The 26,729-nt window shown below is 38.8% G+C and overlaps 3 protein-coding genes across 3 annotated transcripts; 2 read left to right on the top strand and 1 right to left on the bottom strand.

Moving 5' to 3' along the window:
• The first annotated feature begins 50 nt into the window (after nucleotides 1-50).
• Nucleotides 51-10,305, top strand: LOC110043324 (uncharacterized). The gene is made up of 13 exons (XM_089295452.1): nucleotides 51-233; nucleotides 1,578-1,695; nucleotides 2,030-2,056; nucleotides 2,163-2,189; nucleotides 2,602-2,658; nucleotides 3,204-3,284; nucleotides 3,778-3,813; nucleotides 4,377-4,489; nucleotides 5,629-5,683; nucleotides 6,234-6,414; nucleotides 6,909-7,165; nucleotides 8,073-8,179; nucleotides 8,680-10,305. Exons 1-13 carry the CDS (start codon nucleotides 166-168, stop codon nucleotides 8,900-8,902), a joined length of 1,350 nt encoding a protein of 449 aa, XP_089151578.1. The 5' UTR covers nucleotides 51-165; the 3' UTR covers nucleotides 8,903-10,305.
• On the bottom strand, nucleotides 10,252-15,333 carry LOC110043326 (DNA-directed RNA polymerase III subunit RPC7-like). The gene is made up of 7 exons (XM_020748774.2): nucleotides 15,169-15,333; nucleotides 14,923-15,052; nucleotides 13,261-13,323; nucleotides 12,786-12,851; nucleotides 12,098-12,171; nucleotides 11,356-11,469; nucleotides 10,252-10,846 (listed from the first exon to the last, which is right to left on the bottom strand). The coding sequence occupies exons 1-7, from the start codon at nucleotides 15,289-15,291 to the stop codon at nucleotides 10,760-10,762; spliced, it is 657 nt and encodes a 218-aa protein (XP_020604433.2). The 5' UTR covers nucleotides 15,292-15,333; the 3' UTR covers nucleotides 10,252-10,759.
• LOC110043327 (pyroglutamyl-peptidase 1-like) lies at nucleotides 15,331-21,306 on the top strand. Its single transcript, XM_020748775.2, has 6 exons — nucleotides 15,331-15,405; nucleotides 16,599-16,651; nucleotides 16,735-16,851; nucleotides 18,043-18,169; nucleotides 19,218-19,323; nucleotides 20,090-21,306. Exons 1-6 carry the CDS (start codon nucleotides 15,372-15,374, stop codon nucleotides 20,250-20,252), a joined length of 600 nt encoding a protein of 199 aa, XP_020604434.1. The 5' UTR covers nucleotides 15,331-15,371; the 3' UTR covers nucleotides 20,253-21,306.
• Nucleotides 21,307-26,729: the final 5,423 nt, after the last annotated feature.

Below are 26,729 nucleotides of genomic sequence, written 5' to 3'. Positions count from 1 at the left end.
AAACACTAAAGAGGATTAAAGTGAAACTTGAGCGAAGCTTAATCTGGTGAGAGGTCAATTGCAATCTTCCGGTTTCATGTCCCGAAAATGGGAACGCCCCCTTAACGCCTCTGCACTCTTGCAAGCGCGCGCGGTATCTTTCTCAAGTGAACACCATCAAAAATTATGGCTTGTAGACTTCTTTTTCACGCGTTTCTCAGCGTGTTACTCTGTTGCTTTGCCGATAACACCAGGTGAGCTATAACTGACAACCAGACATCTTTGAATCACTTTTTAAAATCGTCTTCGCGACAGACAGAAAGATCGAGTAAGATAATTATCTGCGTTCACATTTTGCCTTAAGGCGTGAAACTGTATCTTCATGTAATATTTAAGCTTTGTGACCTCAAGTAAACTTACTAAAAATCGTTACTATTAGCTACTATTATCTCAGTACCACCTAACCTGTTAAGAACAGTTCACATTCGTAGTACACTTGATCTTCACGGATGTATGTTTCACCCCACTGGACGCGCGCAAACACAAATTTATAATAATCATATGGATGATTTACACTTTCTCAAGAGGCTAGTACAAAAGCTATCCAACAACACCTTCATGATTCGACTTTAATTGTTCAAATTGTTTATGAATTTCTCATTTTTTGTGTGTGTGTATTTCCGTATTGGTCAGGTCGAAAGAAGCGAAAATCGAATTATTTATGGCCTGCGGTATTTGCAAGGCCAAGGGTCAACCAGAGTCAACACGCTTGCACCAAATAAATTTAAGTTTTTGGTCAAAACATATTTTAGTCGCCGAAATTATGGTTTTCTTGGGGAGGAAAATATATTTCAACCGTAGAATGAGAACAGCGCCAGCAGGAAATTATTTTGTAACGACAACCCTTTTGGTGAGAGCTTCCTCCCCTTATTTCTCCAAAAGGGAGCGTCTACTCCCTCCAGGCCCCCCTGCACAGGGTCCAGCTTGTTCTACATAAATTATATCCAGGTTTTTACAGATAATTTTAATATTGATGACTAAACTAAATTCTATTATTTGCATGACAGTGGCGGATCCAGACCTTGAGCTAAGGGGGTGCGGGGAGCAGTTTTGTTTTGCTTCCCCTGTCGGCTTTTCTCGCTCCTGTGATTTTTTTTTTGTTTTTACCCAAAATAAAGGATCCAGTGTCAGTGTCAGCTACATAATTTTTATATTTTGAAAACTATCGCAAGTTAGGGTTGCCCTCAGGGACCAAAAGTTTGTTTTAAGGATTTTTATTTAAAATATACCCAATAAATATCAAAACAGAGTTGGGCCCTAATCATTTTAATTAGGCTCAATACTTTTTGGTGTGCTTGTTGCATATTCAACATGTTATTTCCTAGGGAAAAAAGATAGAAATATGAAAGATGTGCATTGTAATAATGGAACAAAAAAATTCAACCCTCTGAGGTAGTAAACTTCAGCTTCCAGTGTAATGCAAGGATTTATTGCTTTTGATAATTTAAAAAGTTAATCAAACAGAGCTATGTCTTTACAATGCAAAACTTTAGGACATGTTACAAAATTTAGTAAACATTTAATCACCATTTTAATAGGAATCCTCCAAAAATAGTTACCAAAGAGGGAAACCTGGTCTTAAAGGCTGGTGAAGATGGTGACATTGTTTTTGAACCTGGTCAGGGAAAACAAGTGTTCATTGGAGGAAATGTCTTGGTGAGAATTAGACCTATTGTGTAGTTCCAGAAAATATCCATTCTTCCTTCACAGAAGAAATTTGGAATCTCTGAATCTGGAAATTCCAATTAAACTTCATACATTTCTTTAACTTTTTTGCTCTTTCACACCCCCCCCCCCACCCCCCTGGAAATTTCAATCATTCTGTGGGGGGAGTATGGATATTTTCTGGAACTGCACATTACAAACAATCGCACAATTGAAAATATATTGAGAAAAAACCCATCTGGTTTTCTGTGTGCATAAATATCTGTGAAAAATAATATATTGAACTGTGACTCAGACCAATTTTTTGTTTTATTGTTTTTTGTAGAACGTCTCTGCTAGTGCAAAGGGAGAGGTATTAATTTTCAGTTTATGGTTTTCATTTGTAAACGAAAGTTATAATTTTTGATTATTACAGTAATCAGATTATATCTAATGTTCTGTATTTTTTGTATTTTAAGAAAGGGGACCAAGGAATTCAAGGAGCAGTAAGTAAAACAAATCTTTGAAATGAAATTCTGGCATTACGTTACGTTATTAAGTTATTTTGATACCAATAATTTATTGATATGAATTTTTGACTGAGCTCCCAAAGGTAGTCAGTCAGGATCAGTGAGTCAATTAGTCTGAGATGTGAGACCTTTTCTTCCCGCTAATCCCCATAAAGGCATGGACAGAAGGAAGAAGGGAGTGCTTCTCTGGCCACGCCTCTGGGAGATTAGGGTGATTAAACTATGGGTCAATAGTCGATTGGCAGTGCCGCCTCTGCAGGTGTCTGTCTGTCTTTGTCTGAGTGTCTATCAGTATTTCTGTCTGTCTATCATACAAATAAATACTGCAAGGTTCAACTTATAAAATATTCATTAAATGTGTGGTTTTTTTTCCTTCCATCTGCTCAAGATTGGAAGCAAAGGAGAAAAGGGAGAAATTGGCCCACCAGGACAGGTGGTATCTATGGTAAGTATACTACAGCTTATTTTCACATTTAAATGTTTTGCTGCAAGCCGGCTTCAGTCTTTGAATTAAAGGCAAACAACAACTTTATAGTCTTCTTCGCAGCTGCCCAGACTGAAGTCACATAAAGCTCCCACAAACACACACTCACTCACACCTGTGCACATGTGTGGCTGCTTCACACTGAGATATGTAAATTCCTTTCCCATTATGTTTGCCATTATTTTTTACTTGGATCAATCAGCACCTAGTTGTTGTATACACAGCTCCTGTGTAGCTAATGCTGTCGAGACGTTTTCTCCCCCAGAAAAACCCTGACCATCCATTGGTTGGTAGACATTTTGGATGTGAATCTCCTCAGTGAGATGGCAATGCCTCGACTGATTGGTTTATTTCAAGAAAGGAATGTATGTCATAAGTTTGAAGCAGTCAGGTGGGGATCAGGGAAGCTTTGGGTGACTTTGACTCAAGTGGCTGCAAAGGAAACTTAACTGCAACTTGGAGTTGGCCAAAATTGTTTTACAATATGTTTTCTTGCCTCTACGCAGAATGGCACAGTCAATCTTACTGGAACTCCTGGGCAGAAAGGAGAAAAAGGGATCCAAGGACTAAATGGAACAAAAGGAGAAGTGAATTGCTTTAGATCTCCATGTTGATTTCTATATGTGTACTGCAGCAATGTAGCTGTTTCAGTTTTTCTAAAACCACACTTATTTTGGCCAAGTTTTTGCACTTTGGGGAGAAAATGTTAGTCAAGAATATTTGACACATTTTTGTGTTTGATGGTGGACCTCTGTACATTTATCAACTTTTTTAGGGTCAAGAAAGTGAAAGTGGTTATAATCTATTAATGTGTAGTTCCAGAAAATTTCCATACCTAACCCACAGGAGGGATTTTTTTCTACCCCTCTGGAAATTGCAATTAACACATTTCTTTAAATGTTTTGGTTTTACAGAACCCCCCACCCCCCACCCCCCCAGGAAATTCCAATCCCTTCTGTGGGGGGAGTATGGATATTTTCTGGACCTGCACAATAACAAAGTATCAGTGTATATCAGTTATCATGGATATTTATCAAATGATTTATTAAGATATATTAATTACAAAATTTTGCTATTTAGAAAGGTGAACCAGGCAATCAAGGACCTGCGGGGAAGGTGAGAGCAAAGTTCAGTCTGAATAAATCTCATAAAAAGTACACTACTACATTTTATATTAATGCTGCACTCATCATTCTATAAGGCATGTTGAGTTGCTGATCCAACACAAGCTTTATAGCCTCAATTTTTGTTCAGCTGCTCAACTAAACAGTTTGCCAGCTATTATACTCTTGAGTTAAGGTAGTTATACTGCCTTATCTCAAGACCATAATGTACTGAACAATTTAGACAGGTTACAACTGTGTTACATTTGAAGCTCCCAGTTTACATTTATTAAATAATAAGTAGGCAATAATTATGCCTAACCCCCAATTATTAGGTTTTTTTGGCACGACATCTTTCAGGCTGAGTGCACAGAGAGGTGCCGGCCACAGAAAAGCTATTTTCAAATATGAATTGATGAAATTCAATTTAAACAGCGATAATTATGATTGTTTGACCATTTATTTGCATTGATTTGAAGTACGTAGTAAAACACAATCTCTTGTAACATACTACTGCCAGTGACATAAATGTGATGTCTCTAAGTAAAACTTAACAATATTTTGCTCCTTAAATAGAACGGAACTAATGGCATTCAGGGCCCTCCTGGTGTAAATGGAACTAAAGGAGATCATGGAGCCCAAGGCCCTGCTGGCCCCTTATTTAACACCCTAAACCAGACCATTTTAAGGTAGAACCAGTTTTCTATTAAAGTGCCACTATGCATATGATCAAATTCTCGAAACCCAATTTTTTACATTTTCGTACACAATAGGTCTTTCCTACTGTAGATATCTTGGCAAATTTCAATCTATTGCGAACATTAGAACTCAAGTTTTTTGGACCTTTATTTCTGAGAATTTACAGCTGCCATTAATTTTCCTTGTTCCAAGTCATGGTTGAGAATTTGAGAAAATGACGTCATTTTCTCAAAAATACTGCACAGGTTGAAATTATAACAATTAGTACAGCAATTCGCATAAAGAATAACCAAAACTTTGGCTCATGTATTTGTGCAATTTTCCACATTAATTGTTATCATAATTTCAACCTGTGCAGTATTTTTGAGAAAATGACATCATTTTCTCAAATTCGCAACCAAGACTTGGAACAAGGAAAATTAATGGTGGCCATAATTTCTCGGAAATAAAGGTCCAAAAACCGTGAGTTCTAATGTTCATAATAGACTGAAATTTGCCAAGATATCTAGGAAAGACCTATTGTGTGTGAAAATGTAAAAACATGGATATCAAGAATTTCATCATAGTAGCACTTTAACCCTTTGACTGCCAAATTTTCACAAAAAGATGCCGTTCTTAAGTATCTACTCAGTGTGCGTATATGTGCCGCTGGCAGTCAAAGGGAATAAGTAAATAACCATGTGTAGAAAGATTTAAGCACAAATTATTAATACCATTATTTAATCTTTAAATTTTTCAATCATTAATATGAGTCAAACCTATAACCATCAAATTAACTATACTGGTCAGAAACGCAATCACTGAGCTACCAAAGATTTGTAGTTTCTACCACACTTAAAAGGTTTACCACATGATTACTATTTAGGGGAATGCACTTTTTCCTAATAGATATGATTTTTTTTTCTCAAAATAATGCAGTTCATAACACCTCTTGATTCCTGACAACTTCATCACCTTGAAAGGAGATCACATAAGATTACAGCTGTACAGTACGACCTACCATGAGAATTAATTTAGTGGTATTAGTCAGAATGAAAAAGATTGAAAGTCTTTCCTTTACTCAGGTAGGATCATGGTACTTCATGAACAGAATGATGTAATTTGAGCAACTTCTAATGTCTGTTTTCAGATGCAAGAATAGCAGTGATTATGGCTCAGTTCGATTCATCTCAGGATACCTTCAGGTAACACTCCTCAAGTGTTCAATTTAAAACTTTTATTTACTTCTAAACAGTAAGAGGACAGACCAACTAGTGGGTGGAAACAATGTTACCCTTTGAGACTATACACATAGCTATACATATATAACAGCTTATAATTATGAGAGTACCCCTAGTCTCCCTGTATCCCCCACCCCACCCACCACTTCCCACTTCCTACTGAGATGCTGTTTAGCCTGTTAGAAATAAAATTACTGCAGCTGAAATATGCCAAGGGAGGAAGGATAAAGCAGAACTAATATTGGAAAGATGATGGAGAGGATAAATATAAGAACAAAAAAGAAAATTGCAGTTGCCAAAACCATAAAATTAATGCGAATTAACCTTGAATCACTTGCAGCCACACAAGATTCCTCCAAAAAAAAATTCTAACCAAGTTAGGTGATTTAAACCAATTTGCATGTAATCTTATAATCACACAGGAACCTAGTATACTGTTTCTCCCCAGATTTCTGAACCTTAGCTCCTTAAAATATCCAATAAACATCTATTGCTTTGATTGAAACACATTTAGGTGTGTACCAAATTAGGTTGGCAGCAGCTGGCATACCAGGATAGTTTATGCAGTGAACTTAATGTGCCAAGGATGAATCATGAAGCCTTTCAAAGTTCAACTTTTGGCATTTTACTTCAGTTCAATGGGGATCTGCTTGTTAATTTCAGTCCCAACATGAACCTGACGAACATGACAACAGGTAATCATTAAATAAAAAATATTTTAGCCAGGCAGTTGCACGTACATGTATAACTCCAAATACTCAGTCTGGGACTTAAGCACTAGGTACATAGTCCAGAGTTGTCAAAAGCAGCCAGCTACATCTACTTTATGATCTTAGCTGGGTTATTCTTCTAATTCTTTAGCAAGGATTGTAAAATCAGCCACCTACTCCAACAAATAAAGCCACTAACTTGAAAACTTTGTGACGACCCTGGTAATCACAAGCAAAAACGACTTCTTCCAACAGGCAAAATCAATATTATGCGCTATGGTAATTTGGAAGTACGCCCAAATAAATTTGGACAGTTTCTTGTAAAACCTCCTTCCACTGCCAAATTGGACAGTATCTAGTCCTTAATTACTTATATATTAATATTCAAAATTAGTGAAATAGAAAAAAATCAGTAAATATATCTGAAAAACAGAAAAATCTTTCAGAATTCACAATAAATTTTCATATTATTGTTTTAGAGTACAAAGACGCAGGAGGACAGAACATCACCCAATACATTCAAGGCATAATGGGCCAGGCTGTCCAGCTAAAACAGCAGGAATACATAAATTTCCAGGGCATTCCAGCGGGGTTTTGGAGTGGCGATGAATGGTCTGTTATGACCTTGGTAAAGTTTCATGATGATGGTATATTAGGCATTGGGAAAGAGAATCCTGTTTTGGGTGATGGAATACCAGCAACCAATCAAGGATTTCATCTCGGAATGAAAAACAAGGTATCACCTTATCAGCACAAGGATTTGCATAATTTCCTTATTTTTTGCACTCATTTGCAGTTTTGTTCCCTTGGCGTGCTTTTTGGGAAATGCCTTTATGCAGGCTACATGTACATAATTTGTAAAATTTTCTTACAGTTTTTAAAATCACATCCTACTTTCCACAAGATCTAGAATCATTTGTGATCACAGAACATGACTGAATCCCAGGTCAAAAAAAAACACTCCAGTCATGTGTAAGTATGTATTGCATATCTCCAAATTCCCTTGCTTCCACTGGAATGTGTAGTTTCAGATAGTCATACTCCACCCCCATCCCCACCCCCACTCCAGCCCACACGAAGGAGGGTTATTGGAAATTCCAAGGGGGAGGGGTCTCAAGAACCAAAATGTATAAAGGAAAGTATGATCCCAAACTGGAATCCCCAGGGGGATGGAGGAGGCCTGGGGGGGGGGGGGGGGCTTCAAACCAAAAAAACCTCAGTAGGAGGGGTTTGGAAATTTTCTGGAACAACAAAGTCACAATAATTGTGTGATTATTTTCAATCACATTAAAATGTGGTTTAACTGGTCTTTTGCTTAAACACAATCCAACTTTAACTGTTGTTGTTCTGCAAACATTAGTTGCTACTTGGTGATGGCATGACAATTTGTATGAAGTTATATTCCTTCGAGCAAGTTGTAAGTTGTCAAATGTTAGAGAACGTATACCTTTCTCCAATTAACTTGTCTTACAGAACTGAAGATTACCCTCCTTAAATATTGCCATATCTTAAACTCAGAAGCATTTTTAGTGCTTAAGAACACATGCTGGGGTTTATTACCATCTCTGTGAATTAATATCATCAAAAAGCACTCTCTTCTTACCATTTTTTTAACTTAAATCGTGTTTCTTTTTTTTCTCTAGAACATACTTTATGGATACTACTCAAGTGACATTCAAGGGGGGAAAACATTAGATTATGATAAATGGTACCAAGTTACATGGACTTGGAAGAAAAGCAACAAAATGCGGTAAGTGCATCAGATTATCACACACTGAAAGGAAATAAATAAACATTTTTTACATCAGTCTACAGTTGGGAGGTGCAGTGGCCTCATGGTTAGTGTGCCCATCTCTAGATCAAGCAGTCCAGGTTCGAGCCCTGGCCAGGGACATTGCGTTGTGTCCTTAGGAAAGATACCTTTTACTCTCACAGTGCCTCTGTCCTCCCAGGTGTACAAATGGGTAACAGCGGACTTAACGCTGGGGGGTGACCCTGTGATGGACTAGTATCCCATCTAGGGGGGAGTAGAAATACTCCTAGTCACTTCATGCTACAGAAACTGGGATAAGTTCTGGCCTGATGAGCCACTTGGCTTATATACAGACTTTACCTACCTACCTTCACCTACAGAAGTACAATCAGTGCATTATTATTTTACTTCAATTTGTTTATGGCATTTTTTGGCATCACTTCCTCTCTCACCAATTAATAATATTTAATCTCTTTTTATTTTTGCCCCTATACTAGGAAAATATTCATAGATGGCAAACTGAACACTGCAGACAACTCTAAGAATTCTTATCAAGGACTAAGTGGACAAACACAAATTGGAACATGGTGGAGTGGAAATAATGGATTGACAACCAACTTGGAGATTGATACTCTTTACATCATTGACAAGGCTATAGAGTATACTCCAATAGACCAGCAGTTATGTTTTGCCAAGGCTTTGAACTCTTACATGCCTTAACTGGAGATAACCTAGAAAATCATACTGAAATTAAGGCATTGGTAATACCTCTGACTTCTGGTAATATATGAGTCAATATTAAGCATGTCTTGTTTAGTGTTTTTTGTTTGTTTGTTTGTTTTGTTTTGTTGCTGTCTTTTTTGCAATAAAACTATCCAGTTGCAAACTACATGAAAGTATTTCCTAGAAATTTATAAAAATGTCCACTGGTTACATGTATATAAAGTTATAAAATGTTTGAGCTTCTGGCTGTCAGACTAAAACCTTCAATGGATAAAACAGAAAAAGTGATACCTCGGAATGTTTCAATGAAGAACAGTGTTTTGCATGACATTTTGCGTGACGTTTTGTTGATTTTAATAGTTTAATATTACACTTTCTATCAAACATGATTACATTGATTGACATTGCAATTTGAGCAGCTTGATGTAGGAATCATTTTCAGTAGTTTTACACGTATCGGAAAGGATAGCTTCCAGTTTTAAAGGTTTTTTGCAGTCTAATTGGACTCTGGAATCCCGTCACGAAGTGAATCAGTTTACATGTAAGTTGGTTTTTTTCCGTTTTCTAAGGCTTTGTTTCTTTTAGTTGTTTCCTTTGATTTCTGGTAGTGTAATTTCGGTAATCGACCGCATGTGATTAACAATATTATTGTGTAATACCGCGTGGTTTACTCAGTGAAATCTGTTCGCATTTCTTGGTTTATACGATGTATTAAGGCCCTTTATTTTTGGTTAGTTGCTATTGTTTAAGTGTATCATTTGTTGTGTTTATTTCAGATCGAATAAAATTCTTATTTATACGATTCACGGGAAATCAGAGTCAAGGGTATTTTTGGCAGTTTTCGTCCGACGGACCACGGAATATATACAAAAATAGGTGCAACTATAAAAAGAATATATTAATCAAAAATGGAAAAATACAAACTGTCCATTGAAGGCTGTAGTTTGACAGCTAAAAGTTCATCAAAAGTTATAACTTTATATAGTAGGTGAATGTTTTTATAATTAAAATAATTTTTATATGCTTTGTCCTGGCTACAGCTCTTCTAATTTTATAATCATTAAGTATTGCTTCCTTGTTTGTAATACAGTCAGTGAAGCCTCTTTAATACAGACAAGTTACAAAGGCAGGGGCAAACCTGGGTGTCTCTATTATGGGGATGTCTGTATTATAGAGTTGTGTACGAGTAGAGATTGCACAAAGTATGGTTTCTCATAGATCCAGTGACCTGAGAGTCTGTAATTTACATGTCCGCGTAAAGACCTGTGTCTGTATCATGAAGGTATCAGCACAGAGAAGTTCGACTTATCATCAGTTAATACTAACTATCAGAAACATGCACAATACAAGGCTATAAGCAAGAATTTATTAAATACAGTTTGAAATGTTTTTCACCCCCACTGTCTGGTTGCATCTTGCATTGTCAAGTACTAGCATTGCCTTTGCATTTCTAAGTATATCCAAGCTGTCTTCTCATTATCCATTGTTCTTAGTTGAACCCATAACGGTACCATAACACCAACACGGTGTGTCACTAGTGAGTGTTATTGTGTTGCAGAAAGTACTGTACAACAACAAACTACAGGAATTAAGTGCACGTCAACTTGTCACACAACAGTCAGTGTTTGTCTTTAGAAAAAAGCTGAGTACTGTTACATTCTGACCTGCTGACAACTCAGTAGCAACTCAACACTAGTCAGACATATTGTGGTTCTTTGCTCATGTAGTGCCACAGTTTCAACACTTCCAACCTTCATTGTCTAACTGTGTGGATGTACAGATCAGCTAAATAAGCTGCCACATCAAATTAGATGGCCTGGCTTTTTTCCTTCCATTTCACTCTGTCTGTTAGTGTCAGTAGATAGGCCCTTCGTCCATATCATCATCATCCATAAAGCCATCTTCGTCATCATCAAAGTGAGACACCAGGTAGTCATTTTCCTATCAGAGTCAAAACTAATTAATGTCCAGTCAGTTAACCAATGATAATTTTGTTTAAACTCATTGCCAACTGATGAGCTTGGTAAAGGTGCCTTAGGGATGGTGGAGCCAAGATACAGTAAAAGCCTCAAGCAGAGCATGCAGGTATCCATGCAACCCTGAGAGAGGCACCCACCAGGCTCTGTCACAGTGACAGAGTCAGTGGAGATACTTACCACCCCGTATACTTACCATCACCAGTGAAAGGGAGGGAGGTGAGGGAGGAAAGTATGCTACAAGCACGAATGGCACTCCAGACAAATTGCACGTTCTCACACAGTACAGCTGGCAAGCAAAACACGTTAGTCCTGGGAAACCCTGCACAAGACCCCATAGTGTATCGTTACCCTGTGAGACCACTCGCCAGCATTGGCTCGACTCAAACTTTGGCTAAATTACATTTATCCACATGATCATTTTTCACACACATTATAAAAAGCTTTACAAATGCATTTATTTCTACACTGTACCTCTTCTTGTTCTTCCTCGTCATATTCAACCTCCTCTTCAGCACTCTCGTCATCTACTTCCTCCTCTTGCTTATCTTCCGCCTGATCTTCTTCAACCTCCTTTTTAACTATTTCCTGAAGCCATGTGAAAATGCTGTTACATCTTTGCCTTGTGCATATTATAGTGAACCGTAAACAGTGGTGGATTATAAGCCACACTCACAGACAAGCTGCAACCTAAGTTTGGCAGCACAAGTTTTGGGAAAATGTTTTTGGAAAGAAATCAAAATTAATCACAAGTGGAGTCTCAAAAAAGATGCTTTATACACATACAGTATACTTGTTGCTTCATTGAACATTAACCCGCGTAAACTCACTAACATTGAGAGCAGAGAATACTTCAAAGTCTAACCTATAAATTTAGCTCTTTAATAGTATGGGAATCAAATATACTGACATATGATTGATCTTTCTCTGGTATTTTTTCAATTAGTATCTTTTTTTCATACCTGTCAGTTTTTTCAATATAATTTTACATATAGGTGCTTACAATTCACCACAATTTCAAATTAATTGTCTGTCACAAATTTCAGACAGGGAACCTTGTTACAGTTCACTGATATAGTCTGATACCCTTGCATTGTCTTGTGTTGAATTATATTTCATTTTTGTCAAACTTGAAAAGTTTTGCACTTTCCAAAATGCTTGATCTATAAAACTGGGTCAAGACAAATAAGTCAATCTGCATTTAATTGATCCTTACATCAAGCTGCTTCAAGGCTTCCACAACACCTGTAGGTGATTTAATCTTTTCACCTCGTTTTGGAATTCTAGGTCCTGCAAATACCAAGATTTTTGTGTCCATTAGCCCAGGACTAGTAGATTGTATCATTTACTTGTGCAAAGGGAAAGTGGAGTTTTTGGGGAAATGTTTTGCCAGAGGAATTATTATTGTATAAGTTTAATTTAAAATTAGATAATCATGCAAGAAATATTTGGCAGTGGTTGCGGGGGGGGGGGGGGGGGGGGGGGAGGGTAGTGAGAATTCATGACATTTGGGCTAATCCTCTCCTGAAAATTGGATTTTTTTGCACCTTGTCATATGTTTGTCAACTGTGTATTATAAAGTTTAAGGATGACACAATGGGAGTTAAAGCTTACAAAGCATTGTTCTTGGGTAAGACATCTAACTCTCACAGTGCCTATCTCCTCCAGGTGTATAAAGTCTATAATTATATGCATGTACAAGCAAATTTAATGCTTGGGGTTAACCATGCGATGGCCTAGCATCCCATCCAAAGGGGAGTAGAAATACTCCTAGTCACTTCATGCTACTGAAACAGGAGATAAGTGCCAGTTTGAGGGGTCTTTTGGCTCATATGCAGTTTTTGCCAAGTTTACTAAAGGATTTTGGATATTTACACCGAAGTGATTTCACATTACATTCTTACTTGCATTGCAGGGGATCCTGTGTTTTTTCACTTTGATCTTCAACTCATTTGGAAATAACCTCCAGTCTGCAATACAACATAAGCAAAAGTAGCTGAGTGCGACATCCCGTCCACATAATTATCACACTTTCAGAGCATGTAGCATTTTGTTTATACACACATTTAATAATTACTACTTATTAACAAAGAGTGAGGTCGTTATGGGAAATTAGCCAATCAGAGTGTGTGTGTGTTATATTGGCTACAAACACAAGCTATATACAGTTAAAAAACAATAACTATGTTATAGAGCGGTTGTCAATTGAGTGTCGTAAAACCAAAACCAAAACCAATTACTTACCAATTAGATTTCTCAGCTAATCTCAAACTGAGGTAAAACCAAAACCAAAACCAAAACCAAAACCAAAGTAATTGTCTAATTACTTACGACACTCAACTGAAAACCGCTCTAAATGGTAATAATAAATTATATTACCTGGTTGCCACTCTAAACCTTCAGTTTGTTTTTCTCTGTACCTATCAGAAAATCTTTCAATATCTACCAAGTAAAAAAAAAAACATCAAAATTAATAACAGTGCCCCCAGTACCCTCTGGCTTCCTGTTCCAGATTACTTGGAGAGGGTGAATTTGCAGAAGAATGCAGGAAAATCGCCAGGGATATTAGAGAGATTTCATGGAATTTGACCAGGGAAAGAGTTTGCACACTTTCTTACTAATGCTCCTGGCCAAATTAGTTGAAGCAAATAATTTGCATGCCTGTACTCGGCTATATTAGTATTTAATATCTGCACCTCCACCCACTACCCCCCATGACTGTGGTATTGAAGAACAGTAGCTTTCATACTACGATTATCAGTTGAGTAAGGCAGGACATAAGTTTGGTCACCAAGTTTTAACGTAAAAATCACATTGTTGTCACGAGCAAATGGCTCCGTATCCATTGACAACTCGTCAGCCTTTGACGTCAATCATCAAAGTGCGGGAAATTGTAGGCAACGCGACAGGTGACCAACGGCTGTTGATATTGTTACCAACGGAAACGAGGTAAGTTGCCCATGACAACACCATAATTTTGAGGCCAAAACTTCGTAACCAAACTTCCTTTGTGCCTTACTCAACTGATAATTGTAGTAACTCTTGAACTTCAAAGTATTAGTGAAGAACTGCTTCTCAACCATTGTTCCCTCCTCCCTTCTCCATTGAGGACTGAGAATAGATTAAAAATCTGCTTCATAGTCCATTCTTGTTGAACCATAGGACACAAGTCATAATGACACACAGAACACCCACAGGGCCATGCAGAATAAATAAATAACAACATTTAGAGAGTGAAGCCACATTTGCCTTAGCTGGTTTACATGCAGGTTCTCTATCCCAGTTGAACTGGAATTTGGAGAGTCGGAGAACCTGAAGAAAAACCCTCAGAGCAAGGCATGAACCAACAACAAACTCAGCCCATATTTAGCACCGTGCCAGAATCAAACCTGGGCCACATTGGTGGGTGGCAAGTGCTCTCGCCACTGCGCCATCCCTGCTCCCCAGAAAAGGGTGCATTTTTCAAAAAAGTTTGCCCCATAGGGTAAAGACATTGTTTAGTTTTTTTAAACGAATGCGCCAGACCCCCAGGATGCACCTATGGAATTTGTTTGACATTGGTCAGCAGTACATCACTTTCAAAATCCCAGATGAACATCTTGCTGCCATTTGTTTGACATTTGATGGAGATCTTCAGGGTTTGTTGCATGTTTGTTCTTCATCATGCCATTTTTGAAAGCATGGGAAGTGATACGAAGGAAAAGAAAGTCTGTAATTGCCAACAGTTTCGAAGAAGAAGAGAGCGAAAAAAAATTGATACATTTATCTGTTATTATTGTAAAGGAAGGTATTCTGTCTTCAGCTTAGCCTGTTGGGGAGGGAAAATTGGACAGGTGTGAATATTATGCTCTATACCCCAGTGATTAAGTGGGTTTTTGTTTGATTCTGAAAACAAATCCCCCGGGTTGTTCCGCAGGTTGAACCCCGGGAAAGCCAATGATAAGCGCATAACGCCTAAATTTCGTCTTCATTCATTTATTTCTTCTTCCGTGACGAATTCCAAGAGCTAGGTACAACGGTGCAACGTTTTACTACTCTCACCTTTTGGTTTGACTTTTGCCTTCACAAAGTAAGGCAGCTCTCGCATACAGCCTCTTAATTCCTGTTTCAGCGCCAACATGTATTCATCTGCTTCTGTCTGCCTTAGTGGTAATGGTTTGACGTCAAGGGGCTGATAATCAAAAGAACAATTTACAACTTGACTCAGCTTGACTGTCTTCACAAGCTTTTAATTGAAAGGTACTTCGGCGCACGTTCTGAAGACTAGGCACTGATTTGAACACTTACCGGGTAAAGTGGCGGAGGCTGTTGTATTGCAGCTGGTAGAGCCTCTCCACGTCCAAAGCCTATCATTCCAACATCAAATGAAAGACTGCGTCCTCTACCTCTACCCCTTCCTCGACCCGCCATCTTGGGAAAGGCCCGGACAAGAGACACGAAAATTGCCGTTACTAGTTCCCAGATCCCAGTAATTCACGCAACGCAACAACATGGCCGATGAAAGGCCCACAGTTCTTGTCACTGGTAAGAAATCAAATGCATGTTTGTTCGTTTTCAATCCGATCAAATGTTCTTTTGATCAAAAATTAGCTTACAGGCCCTTCAAAAACTCTGGGCTTCCTTACAGAGTAGCTCAAGCGGAGATCATCTTGAAAAACCTTCTCCTTCTGTTTCAGAAAATGTTGTCCAGAGTTTGTTTTGGACCTCGAGTCGATTACTATTCCAAAACAGCTGTCGTGATATACCGTCCTCTGAGCGATGTGATAAGTTTTTAATAAGGCTATGCTGCTTACTCAAAATATATTTAACACTCTGAGTATTACAGGAACAACTGTGCAAATGGCAGGGGGCAGACATTTGAAAGGGATAGGTTAGGGGACCCTAGGACAAAGTAACATAGATCGAGAGGTTAGAGATTAGGCTGACTAGCCTTTAGCAAGCCTGTCTGGCTTTCAGTCCAGTCCAGTGCTTAAATCTGGTTTCCATATGCCCTGAATATGGTTGGGGCGGATCTAGGAGGGGTGGGGAGGGGGGTGTTCTAGGGGTTTAGTTGAACCCCTAAATTAAAAAAAAAAACATGAGACAGTATAACACTTTGACGGCCTCAGAGTGCCAGAATCCCACTTCCAAGGACCTCAGTTTTAAAAACTGTTTGGGGGAGGATGCCCCCAGCCCCCTTCCCTCTACAAGGACCGTCAAAGGCAGTCTGTATCTTGAACCCCCTCTTTTAAAATCCTGTATCTGCTCCAGAATGGTATGCCACAATCCTGACCAAAAGGGTTCAGACACTTCCCTTTTTTCTTGCTTTTTTATGTGGCAACTGCTAGTAATCAACAATTTACATACTTGTAAATAGTCTCACAAAGATCTTTACCCCACGCCCTCCCTGAACAGCATTGAAGTTACTGTGGAAGGTTTATGACATATGTTTGACTCCTGACACCCAACATTGTTTGGGGGGGCGGGGGGGAACAGGGTGAAGTAAATCTTTTCATGGAACAATGACAAAGTGTCCCAAAGATTTTGACCAGGATTGAATATCATCACAGGTGTATTCCTCCTACCCCTTTACAAATACAATACAATGATCAACCTCAGCCAATAATTGAGCCCAGACTGTCCAAGGCCAGGTCCATATAGCCTAAAAGCAGGTTCAGCATTGCCTCTAAGAGCGCTCACTTACAGAGTCTGTAAGTTTTCTTTGTTTTATCTCATAGGCTTTGGCCCTTTTGGCTTGCATCAAATCAACACAAGTTGGGCTGCTGTCCAGGTATCCATAGAGTAGTTTGAACAGGTTTTTCCAGTTTTTAGTGATCATGTCAGTAAAGTGTAGCTGTATGTGTTGAAAATTAGGAGCTACCAAACACTGACCTTGCACAGGAGGTCAATCTGGTGATAAAGGAGATTCCTGTGGAGTACATGGCAGTAGATGAGCAGGTTCCTTCATTGTGGAATGAGGTCAAGCCAAAGGTGACAATAAAAATACATATTAAAGTGCTAAACGAAATTCTACAGGCCAATTGGCCAATCAGGCTGGCACTTATCTCAAGTTTCTGTAGCATGAAGCAACTAGGAATATTTCTTCTCCCCCCTGGATGGGATGCTAGTCCATCGCAGGGTTAACAAAATGCTAAATAGCTCCAGGTATTATCCACAGGATTGCTCTGCCTCTCGCATTCTGCACTGACTCTTGCAATGGGATTATTTCTTCTCCCCCCTGGATGGGATGCTAGTCCATCGCAGGGTTAACAAAATACTAAATAGCTCCAGATATTATCCACAGGATCACTCTGTCTCTCACATTCTGCACTGACTCTTGCACACTAAAAGAAAATAACTGTAAACGGGCTATGTGATCATTTCGAGATAAGCTTTCTGGAAAACCTGTTTGGGAGGTTAACACTGAGAATATCAAATTTGATGATCACTGTTAGGGGCTGATTGAGAAAATTCAGAAAGAGGGGGGTGAAAATTTCGGCAACAGTGAAACCTCACCATATACCCACAGCACACAGACCACTTGAAGATGGTTAGCCGCAAGTTAAAACAAAATTATGCAAGGAAAAGGGGGTATGGGCCCTTGCATCCTTGCCACCAGCCATATCGACCTGTGATAGGTTCTTATTTTTACAATGGAAACATAGAGTATCAAATCAGTAAATATTTAGTGGGGAGAGTGAGGGAAGCTGGGGTGGATACAGAATTTTAGAGAAGTGGGCTCGAGATACCCCTGTGGGGGCTGCCAAGGGCATCTTCCCCCAGAAAATTTTCAAAATTGTGGTCCTCAGAAACTGGATTAGTAGCATTTTGAGGCCAAGTCAGCTTGTTATAATGTCTATTTTTTTTTAATTTAAGGGGTTTGACCAAACCCTGCAAACTGTCCCCCTCCCTCCCTCCCCCCGCCCCCAAGATCTGCCCTAGGTGGGGGAATAGAGGGTGGGAGTAATCAAATACTGTTTAAAAGTATCAACAAAAGCTCAAAAATATATAATGATTGTCACAGACAAGGAAAAGAAAAGGTTTAATTTACTGATTTCTGCCTGGATAACAAAATACATTGATCCATGCTGTCTCTTCTGGACAAGAAGAGTGATATTCCATGAAACAGTTTGTAGTTTGTCTAACGGTATTCTTGACTGACAGGGTTTTTTTTTTCACCAGCTCTGTGTACATGTTGGTGTTCATGGCCTTGCAGACAGCATTCAGCTGGAGATGTGTGGTCATAACCATGGTTATAATAGGCCAGATGAGTCTGGTAAAAAGTGTGCCCAAGGCTGCTGTGTTGATGGTGAGTGGTTGATCTGCTATCCTTGGCAATTATCTATGAATCATTGCTCTGGTTTAAGGGTTTAATGTGTCCTCTGTTCTCCACGGAGGCTCAAAGGATGTAAGTGGAAAATCTGCTTAGTGAGATGAGTGCAGGTACAAATGGCAAGGATTTTGTTCCTGTGCTCCCTTTTGCCCAGTGTCTTTTGCCTCCACTAGCCTGCAGTGCAGGTGTATTTTGGGTGTGCTAGTGCACATTTTCGTATTAGGCTGCCATCTTGGATTTGGTAACTGTCAAGGATTGGGGTGTGGATCCAATTACAATCCACGATGGTGGCATCGAAAACCTAATTTATCTAGCGTTCCACTCCTAAATAATTTGGCTCTAATTTGCAGTGGAGTAAAATCTTGTTAAATAAAATCTTAAGAATGTTAAAAGTGACCGGCATAGATCTGTTCCAATCGTGAGATAAGTGGAACCTAACAGCTGATCAATGCCAGCACTTTCCAAGGGAAGGTGTCTAACAGCCTGATACACTTGCAAGCTAGAACAATGCTACATGTCCCACCTGCCTGGAATTTCAGTGCCTTGCAACATTCCACAGTAATTTGTCACTAAAAAATTGTACATGTATGCAGAAATAGGCACTATGAGAGTTAAATTTCAGCACAGTCTGGATAAGGACCATGGGTGGGATGAATTTTCGATCCCCTGTTCTCTAGTCTAGTAAATAGCAAATTAACTCCTTATTTTTTAGACTAATTATATTATTTTGGATCCACAGAGCTATTCTTTCATCCAGTTCACATGTACACTTCTAGATAAATAGCAGATTAACTCCTGATTTTTTAGTAAGACTGATTGCCAATATTGTGATTTGTTTATTTGGAGGAAGTGAATGCTTGTTCACTTCTAGTTCTGGATAGGGTGTGTTCTGAAATGATGGGTCAGGGATGAATTTTCAATCCACTGTTCTTTCATCCAGTTCACATGTACACTTCTATATATAAATAGCAGATTAACACCTTAGTTTTTAGACTGATTGCCAATATTGTGATTTGTTTATTAGGAGGAAGTGAATGCTTGTTCACTTCTCTAGATCTGGATAGAGTGTGTTCTGAAGTGATGACAGCTAAGAGCCCTTGTCTTGTAGGTACTTCAGATGATGCTGGAAGGTTAGTTAATTTTTCTTAAGCTTCATGTAATTTCTTTTATTTCTCCTCTATCTCAATTTAAGAACTTAGCGGGAGACTTGATCAAGTTGTAGTTTCTGTACTGGATGGAAATTGAGAACTAAACTGCAGTCCAGCCAGTTATGAACACCACCCTAATCTAGACACCTTTACATTATGGACAGTTCAATTAATTGGTCTCAAAGAACGTGCCAGAATTCATAGATCTCTACCTCTAATACTATAGTAAGGCAGCTCCATAACATGCACGCTGCATTCTGCACCTTAGTTGTCACTGTTAGAGAAGTTCGATTGTAGTTTTTATAGCACTAAATTCTATTTGGCTTAGTATGGTTCATGGTGAAACTTTTCATTTCAAATGTACTTTGGTTCTGTCTGTTGTGGGATATGGAAATAAGCTTCTCAAACTCATTAATAATTCATCAAGTTTTAACAAAGGAAATCATGACCGTGATGGTGTTTGGATCTCTTATCTTAATTTGCATTGAATTCTAGCATTTTATTATTTCGTTTACTTCTTAGTTTAAGTTTTGATTGAGAAGATATGTCAAACACTCAAGACAGTGTTTGACCACATTTCCAAAGACCTCAAACTTTGTCAAAAATACTCTGCTGCACGTCGTATTTTCAACTCTCTTCTCGTTGTTTGGAAATGTGGTCAAACACGGTCTTTTGTGTTTGATATGTTATATGTGACTGGAAACTTAATTCTGAGTGCCAAATGACTATTTCTGCTGTTGTCTTCCAGGTTTCTGTGTGATTATACTTATTACAAATCACTGCACCTTGGACAAGGCCGAGGCACCGTAGCATTCGTTCATGTCCCACGTGTAGACTCGCCATATAGCATAGAAGAACTGGTGGTCTCTCTAAGACTCATCATCTTAGCAATGCTAAAACAACTCAACTAGTGAAATTGCCCTTTTGAATTTACTGAGGAGTTGGGGGGAGAGGGGAGGGGGGGGGGGCAACTGTCACAGATATTATCTCTGTAGAATAGAAAGGTCACCTTTGCCTGGAACTAAAACAAAGTACCAGGAATTGTTTTCCTGCATAAGGTACATTGTAAATTGAAGGAGACCAGCTGGGAATTTTGAGACTTAAGTTACAGATTTTGTCAGGAAAATACTAAAACTATATCATTACTATGCCGTATGCTAAGCTACAAAATTGAAACATACAGTGGAACCTCCCATAAGCAACCACCCAAAATGTCTAGGCTGGTCGCTTACGAGAGCTTAGACCATATTGGGTCAAAATTTTGCCTCATTAGCATATGGTAACTGCATAGACTAAACCCTTGTTTTAAAGGTTTTATTGGTGTCAAAAGTCAACCTGGAGAAACAATACTGTACCTGCCACTGAGAAATTTCCGTCTCTTGTACTAGCTAGGAATGTGATAATGTTACAACGCCTTATTATCCAGTTTCTGCTCTATTATCTGTCAAGTGGTTGCTTACAGGAGGTTAAAAACAAAAGAACATTTCAAACTTTTAGCTCTAAAAGTGATCGTGGCCACTTACGAGAGAGGTGGTCAGGTTGCTTACAAGAGGTTGCAAAGATAGTGATTTGAATCAGAAACTTTTGGCATTTTGGAAAAGTAGTCGCTGAGGAGAGGTGGTTGCTTACAAGAGGTGGTGGCAACCGGATCTGCTCAAACAGTAGCTTATAAGAGTTTTTGCCTTGTGTATCCTCATACTTTACATCTTTTAGAGCAGAAAACTGGCAGTATTGGTGTCCTAACACCATCTTGTTCATTTGATGATGATGAGGACAACAAAAAAAAATGCATTGGCAATCCAGAAGCTCATTGGCTCATTTTCACTTACCACAGTTAACACTTGCATTTATCAAACTAACAAATGTACAGAGAATTTATTTTACTTGTACACTGATTTGCCAAACCAAACTTGTAATTTCACTTTCCTAAATATATACAAAAGCTACTTATTTGTAGCAGTCGGACATGGGTCTTTCAGTCATTCCTGCCTCTAGCTTTGGTCCTATAATCCCAGGACTACCAACATTAATGTCATTTAATTTCTCCTTACACAATCTCAGGATATTATCAGGCACACAGGTGGTGAGAATTCCCAATTTAATCACTACTCTCCAACTAAGGGTTATTGCTTGAATGTGTCTTCAATTTTTTTACTAGAAGAATACAATTCAACATACCCTTTGATGCTGCACATACCTATATAGTCCCTATAAGGAAGTATGCACCCCCCTCTCGGAACTTAATTTTGAAGACTCCAGCCAAACATCATTTATAATGCCCTCCTTTGTCTTTTCACTTGTCACGATTGTTTTTCAAAATAAAAATGAGCTATAGAAATTTTACACAACTTTTCGATGTCGTCATGACATCATCAAGTGACAAGAAAATAATGGTTCAACAGTGTTATATATGCGGTGAGAGGTGTGATGGTTCATTAACATATTTGTTTAAACAAACAGTTTCGCACAGATGGAATCCGATTGCGTGTTCAGGCTAGGTTTCTTCTTTCTAATAAACAGCATTTCGAAATGCTGTTTATTAGAAAGAAGAAACCTAGCCTGAACACACAATCGGATTCCATCCGCGCGAAACTGTTTGTTTAAACAAATATGTTAATGAACCATCACACCTCTCACTGCATATATAACACTGTTGAACCGTTATTTTCTTGTCACTCTATAATGATGTCATGACGACATCAAAACGTTGTGTAAAATTTCTATCGCTCATTTTTATTTTGAAATGTTTATCGAAATTTAATCTCATTCAACGATTGTTTTTGACGCTTATATTCCAGTTCCTAACCTCTCCCCTCCTAAAGTGAACCTCCATTGGGAGGTGAAGGAAGGGAACTGGGTCTACATTTATCTGGGAGAAAAATTTGAAAAGAAAAGAAAAAAATTTTGCATTCGAGTAGTGATTTGAGGTAAATGAACTGCATTTTTCTTTGCTAAAAGATTCTCTCCCATGAATGTCCGATATGTTTGCCCCTTTTCTTGTGTTCACCACAATATATTGATGATACTTGCGTGACATTTGGGTATAATCTCATTTCCAGCTGTGCGCAAACTTTACTGAGTAAGAGAGGGTGATGGCCTTTTATATTGGCGGTTGTCGCGTGACAATAGGCTTTATACCAATGTCACGCAATATCAACAATTTTTCGCATTTTTCAAATTGACAAAACACTCATCTACATAAGTCAATTTATCATGCTGAATTTTCATAAAAACCTGTTGCAAAGAAATGTATGTCAGGGGGCAATGCTTGCCCCCTGGCCTACATTTCTTTGTAAAACTTGTTAGTTAGGGGTCTCATATTTTTATGACTGCAACGATACTAATGAAACGTCACCTATTTTCTAAATTCGGCATGACAAATTGAGCGGTGCAGTTAATTTTTATTTGAATGAAAAAATCGGAAAAGTTTGTCATCAGTGAAAAGGTTCATTTCTTCTCCAGATTCTGTCAAATATTTTTGTCTCGCATGATCTGACTTTCGTTGGCATGTGTTTTGGTGTGAAAGAGGCCAAAAGAAACGCGCTTCAAGCGAACTACATTCAAAATGTTTCCTGCGAATGTTGCCTCCCGTGTCAAAGAGATTAAGAAAAGGTGTAGTGCAGGGGGGAAGAGACTCCCAAATGAAAGGGACGGGGATACTCGTTGAAAATTTGAAAAGGACTTCTACGAGGTACTAAGATCCTGTTTTCTGGGCGTGGCTCGAAACTTTTCCACCCATAATTTCTAAAGTAGTGCGGTCGCGTTCCTGCGTCAAACAGCGCGTGCGTGGGAAATGAGGAAGACAAAAAAAGAACTTCAAAATTCAAATTATATTTATTAATTTACTCAATTCCTGAAGTGGGGCTTGACACTGTTTTTGTCACTGGTCTAGACTTTGCAGTTCAGTTGAAAATTCTTTGTTTTAACTTTGTTGTGGTTGAAAACTCTCTGGTGGCCATCATTTAAAATCGTTGCACCGTAATGAATCGTCTCAAAATTTTAATGACACCTTAAATGCGCTGGAGCTCGAGTCGCAACCATGTTGTAGGTTTGATTCACACGAAACAGTTCATATCGCGTAAACTTGACTACAGCTTGACAAAAGACAAGTCGAACTGCCTACACGGGCTTTAGGCCGCCGATCTATTTAAATTTTGTGTTGCCTACTTTTCTCAAACATGATTATATCCTCAACGTCTTTGATTATTCGCATGAAATCTACATTTACATTAAGCCAAATAACTGATTTATTGTACTGAAAAGAGCACCTTAAAACTTCGGGAAACAAAGAGTCTCTTTAGCTTCTCGGCTGAAAGAGCAAAAAACAAACAAACAAAAGTTCTATGCGCGTATAGATCATCAAGCATCCGTTATACAAGATGACAAGAAAATCTGTCAACAGTTTAGTCTTCCCTATTTACATTTGCAAATGGCTTCCCAGCTCTTTGCTTGCTTGATGTCTACCGGGATTCCTTCATTAACAAGGCCTTCATATTCTGAAACACAGAAAAGACAAAAAAACAAAAAAAAGTTTGAGTCTTTTTACTTGTGATTCATTAAGCCTGCGAGCAAGCATCTCTCCTTTAAGCCAGTGGGTTAAAGCAGCAATGCAGCAGTGTGCCATCCAGGCTCCCTCTCGTCTTCCTCTTTGACTCAACGTCCGGCGAAAAAAATGTTTAAAAGTGTCCTAGAGTCTAAAACGTCAGTTGAACATAATTGTGTATAACATTGAACGTAATACTCTCGTTTCAAAATGAGCGACAATAAACATCTAAATTACAGTACTTACATTTTCAAAGACAAATGTCACGTCATCTCCAATCAGGAAAAAAAGGTGCCCACTCGGAGACATCAGAATATCCGTGAATTCTCATCCACTTCATGGCCTGGTGAAGAGACTCGCTTGCACTTTTCCCACGCATAAGGTTCTTATAGAAACGACGCATGAAGTGCTTTGTTGCGCTATCTTCTAAAGCCCATAATGACACTGACACTGAGCGTGCACCAGATCCTAAGAACGCTCGATTACAGACTGAATTGGACGACACGATGTCCTGTTACCAATTAATCAAAACTATGACAAAATTCGAGAAACAAACAAACCATCGATTGAGCGCTGAACGATTAAACGTCGTTATGAATGCTGAAAAACACAGCAGTTTACTTAACAAAGTGCACCGCAACAGCGCGCGCAAAATGACGCGTACTGTCCAATTACAAGCATAACGCGTATACACTGTCCAATTAATGCTCAAATCGGGCTGCTGATAGCCAATCCCGTTTGAGAATTTTGTTATAGTTTTGATTAATAATGGTAATAGGACTGAGTGGAGTCCAATTCGGTCTGTAATCATACGAGGGATAAACAAAATCGGACGACCGCGAAGCGGGAGTCCGATTTGTTAATCACGAGTATGATTACAAACTGAATTGGACGACGCGAAGCCCTGTTACCAATTAATCAAAACTATGACAAAATTTGAGAAACGAACAAACCATCGATTGAGTGCTGAACGATTAAACGTCGTTATGAATGCTGAAAAACACAGCGGTTTACTCAACAAAGTGCACCACAAAAGCGCGGGCAAAATGACGCGTACTGTCCAATTACAAGTATGACGCGTACACTGTCAAATTAATGCTCAAATCGGGCTGCTGATAGCCAATCACGTTCGAGAATTTTGTTATAGTTTTGATTATTCTGGATATCACAAAACTCTCAGCTAATAATTGGTTAATGAAACAATTTTCTAGTTGCTGTTAAATTCGTATCTGTTTCTAAACATGTGTGCAAGACACGTATTTCAAACAATAAAAATCGTAATTACGGAATGTAGAATTTCACTTCGGAAAGTGAAACCACGAATCAGTCGGCGAGGGACTTCCCCAACCATGCTAAATTTCGTCGTTTTATCATCATCTGTTTGTATATACCACATCTGAAGGGTGTGGGGGTGGGTACTCCCTTATATGGGCTATACAGGTGTGTGCGGCCCCAAAAGGGTGTGGTTTTTTTTAGCCGTTTTGGACATAAAGAGAGTATCGATTTTGGCAGTTATGGTCTTAAATACGGTATGGTTTTTGCACACTCGTCTTGAATTCGATATGCTTTTTAGGAGAATTGACGCTACTTTTTCAGCATTTTCGATAACACCATCAACAAAAGCCCTTCACAATGCCTTTAACATCTGTCTGAATTTATTAGGGAACTATTGCAAGGCAGGTCTGAAACAGAGTATTGACTTAAGTTTCAGTTCTTAAATAGGTTATCACATTTTTGGTCAGGTCATAGATAGGGTGGGAAAAACACAGATTGTGGTCTGAAGGGATTTGGGTAGCCTGCGAGCAGGCTTACGTTGGAGCACAAGCGCGAGCGGCGAATCCGCGAGACGAGAAAGTGACGCCTCTTCACCAGACTCTTCACCAGACTCCCTCCCACCGGATCGCTTTGCTCTTCTCCGCCCGCGCATGTGACTCAAAGATGAGCCTGCTCGCAGGCTAGGTTTTGGGAAGCGGGCCGCACACCCCTAACCAATTTTTCTGGGAGTACCCCCCGGGATACCACACAAATAAATAGTGCTTTTCATGTGTTCTGATTGGTTAACTCGAAGAGAAGGCGATAAGCAAAGTTCTATTCACCTCCGAACAGCTGAAGACAAACAAAATGGCTTCCTGACCATTATTTGTCGGTTTTTAGTCAGTAATAAAGTAATTTTTTGGTCCGCTAGTTATTCAGTCTTGTGTGCTTAATTATAAAACAAGAATAATAGTCGATAATTATCGCCGTTTTGAAGATTTTCTTGCCTCGGAGCTTTGTTAACCAGGTGGCAGGAGGCAAACTCCACGGCGGTCAAAATAGGAAAAATTAATGACAGTGCGTGACAGACAGAATGTTGCATTTCAGTTAGGAAAATGAAACCCCGGAAACAGTCGGGAGGGACTTTCCCAATACTGTCATATTTCGTTACGTCAGCACTATCTGTGAGTAAATGGCTTAAAAATCAACAATTTTTCATATAAACCCCCCTAAAAACCCTCCATATGTAATTTATCACGCCAAATTTAGTAAAAATGCGAAGTTTAATCCCCTGCAAATTTGTAAATATATGGGACACCAAAAAGGTCAATTGTACTAACAAAATGTAGGGATTCCCTTCGGAAAGTGAAACCACGAAAAAAGTCAGCGAGGGACTTTCCCGACACTGGCTTATTTCGTCACGTAAGCACCATCTAGCGTCTATTACTACATGGTTCATACAGACGTACGTCAGACTATAGTTAATTGAGAGGAATGGTTGTGAAACTCGACAAAGTTCTTTGTTGTATGTTTTTGTTCTCTTTTTGGGCCCTGACCGTGCACAAAACACAATTGTTGTTTACTACTGACC

Source organism: Orbicella faveolata, unplaced genomic scaffold (genome assembly GCF_042242905.1).
Source record: "Orbicella faveolata isolate gen_17 unplaced genomic scaffold, um_ofav_v1 contig_26, whole genome shotgun sequence".
Taxonomy (NCBI): domain Eukaryota; kingdom Metazoa; phylum Cnidaria; class Anthozoa; order Scleractinia; family Merulinidae; genus Orbicella; species Orbicella faveolata.
This window is presented reverse-complemented; position numbering and strand designations above follow the sequence as displayed.

Bases quoted from the DNA above. Each gene is read 5' to 3' on its own strand.
- LOC110043324 (XM_089295452.1), top strand. From the start codon at position 166: ATGGCTTGTAGACTTCTTTTTCACGCGTTTCTCAGCGTGTTACTCTGT. The intron at 1,696-2,029 runs GTGAGAATTAGA...TGTTTTTTGTAG, and splicing joins TCATTGGAGGAAATGTCTTG to AACGTCTCTGCTAGTGCAAA. The intron at 2,190-2,601 runs GTAAGTAAAACA...CATCTGCTCAAG, and splicing joins ACCAAGGAATTCAAGGAGCA to ATTGGAAGCAAAGGAGAAAA.
- LOC110043326 (XM_020748774.2), bottom strand. From the start codon at position 15,291: ATGGCGGGTCGAGGAAGGGGTAGAGGTAGAGGACGCAGTCTTTCATTT. The intron at 13,324-14,922 runs GTGAGAGTAGTA...TTTACTTGGTAG, and splicing joins GGCAAAAGTCAAACCAAAAG to ATATTGAAAGATTTTCTGAT. The intron at 11,470-12,097 runs GTAAGGATCAAT...ACATGGCTTCAG, and splicing joins AAGCCTTGAAGCAGCTTGAT to GAAATAGTTAAAAAGGAGGT.
- LOC110043327 (XM_020748775.2), top strand. From the start codon at position 15,372: ATGGCCGATGAAAGGCCCACAGTTCTTGTCACTG. The intron at 18,170-19,217 runs GTGAGTGGTTGA...TTTGTTTATTAG, and splicing joins CCAAGGCTGCTGTGTTGATG to GAGGAAGTGAATGCTTGTTC. The intron at 19,324-20,089 runs GTTAGTTAATTT...GTTGTCTTCCAG, and splicing joins ACTTCAGATGATGCTGGAAG to GTTTCTGTGTGATTATACTT.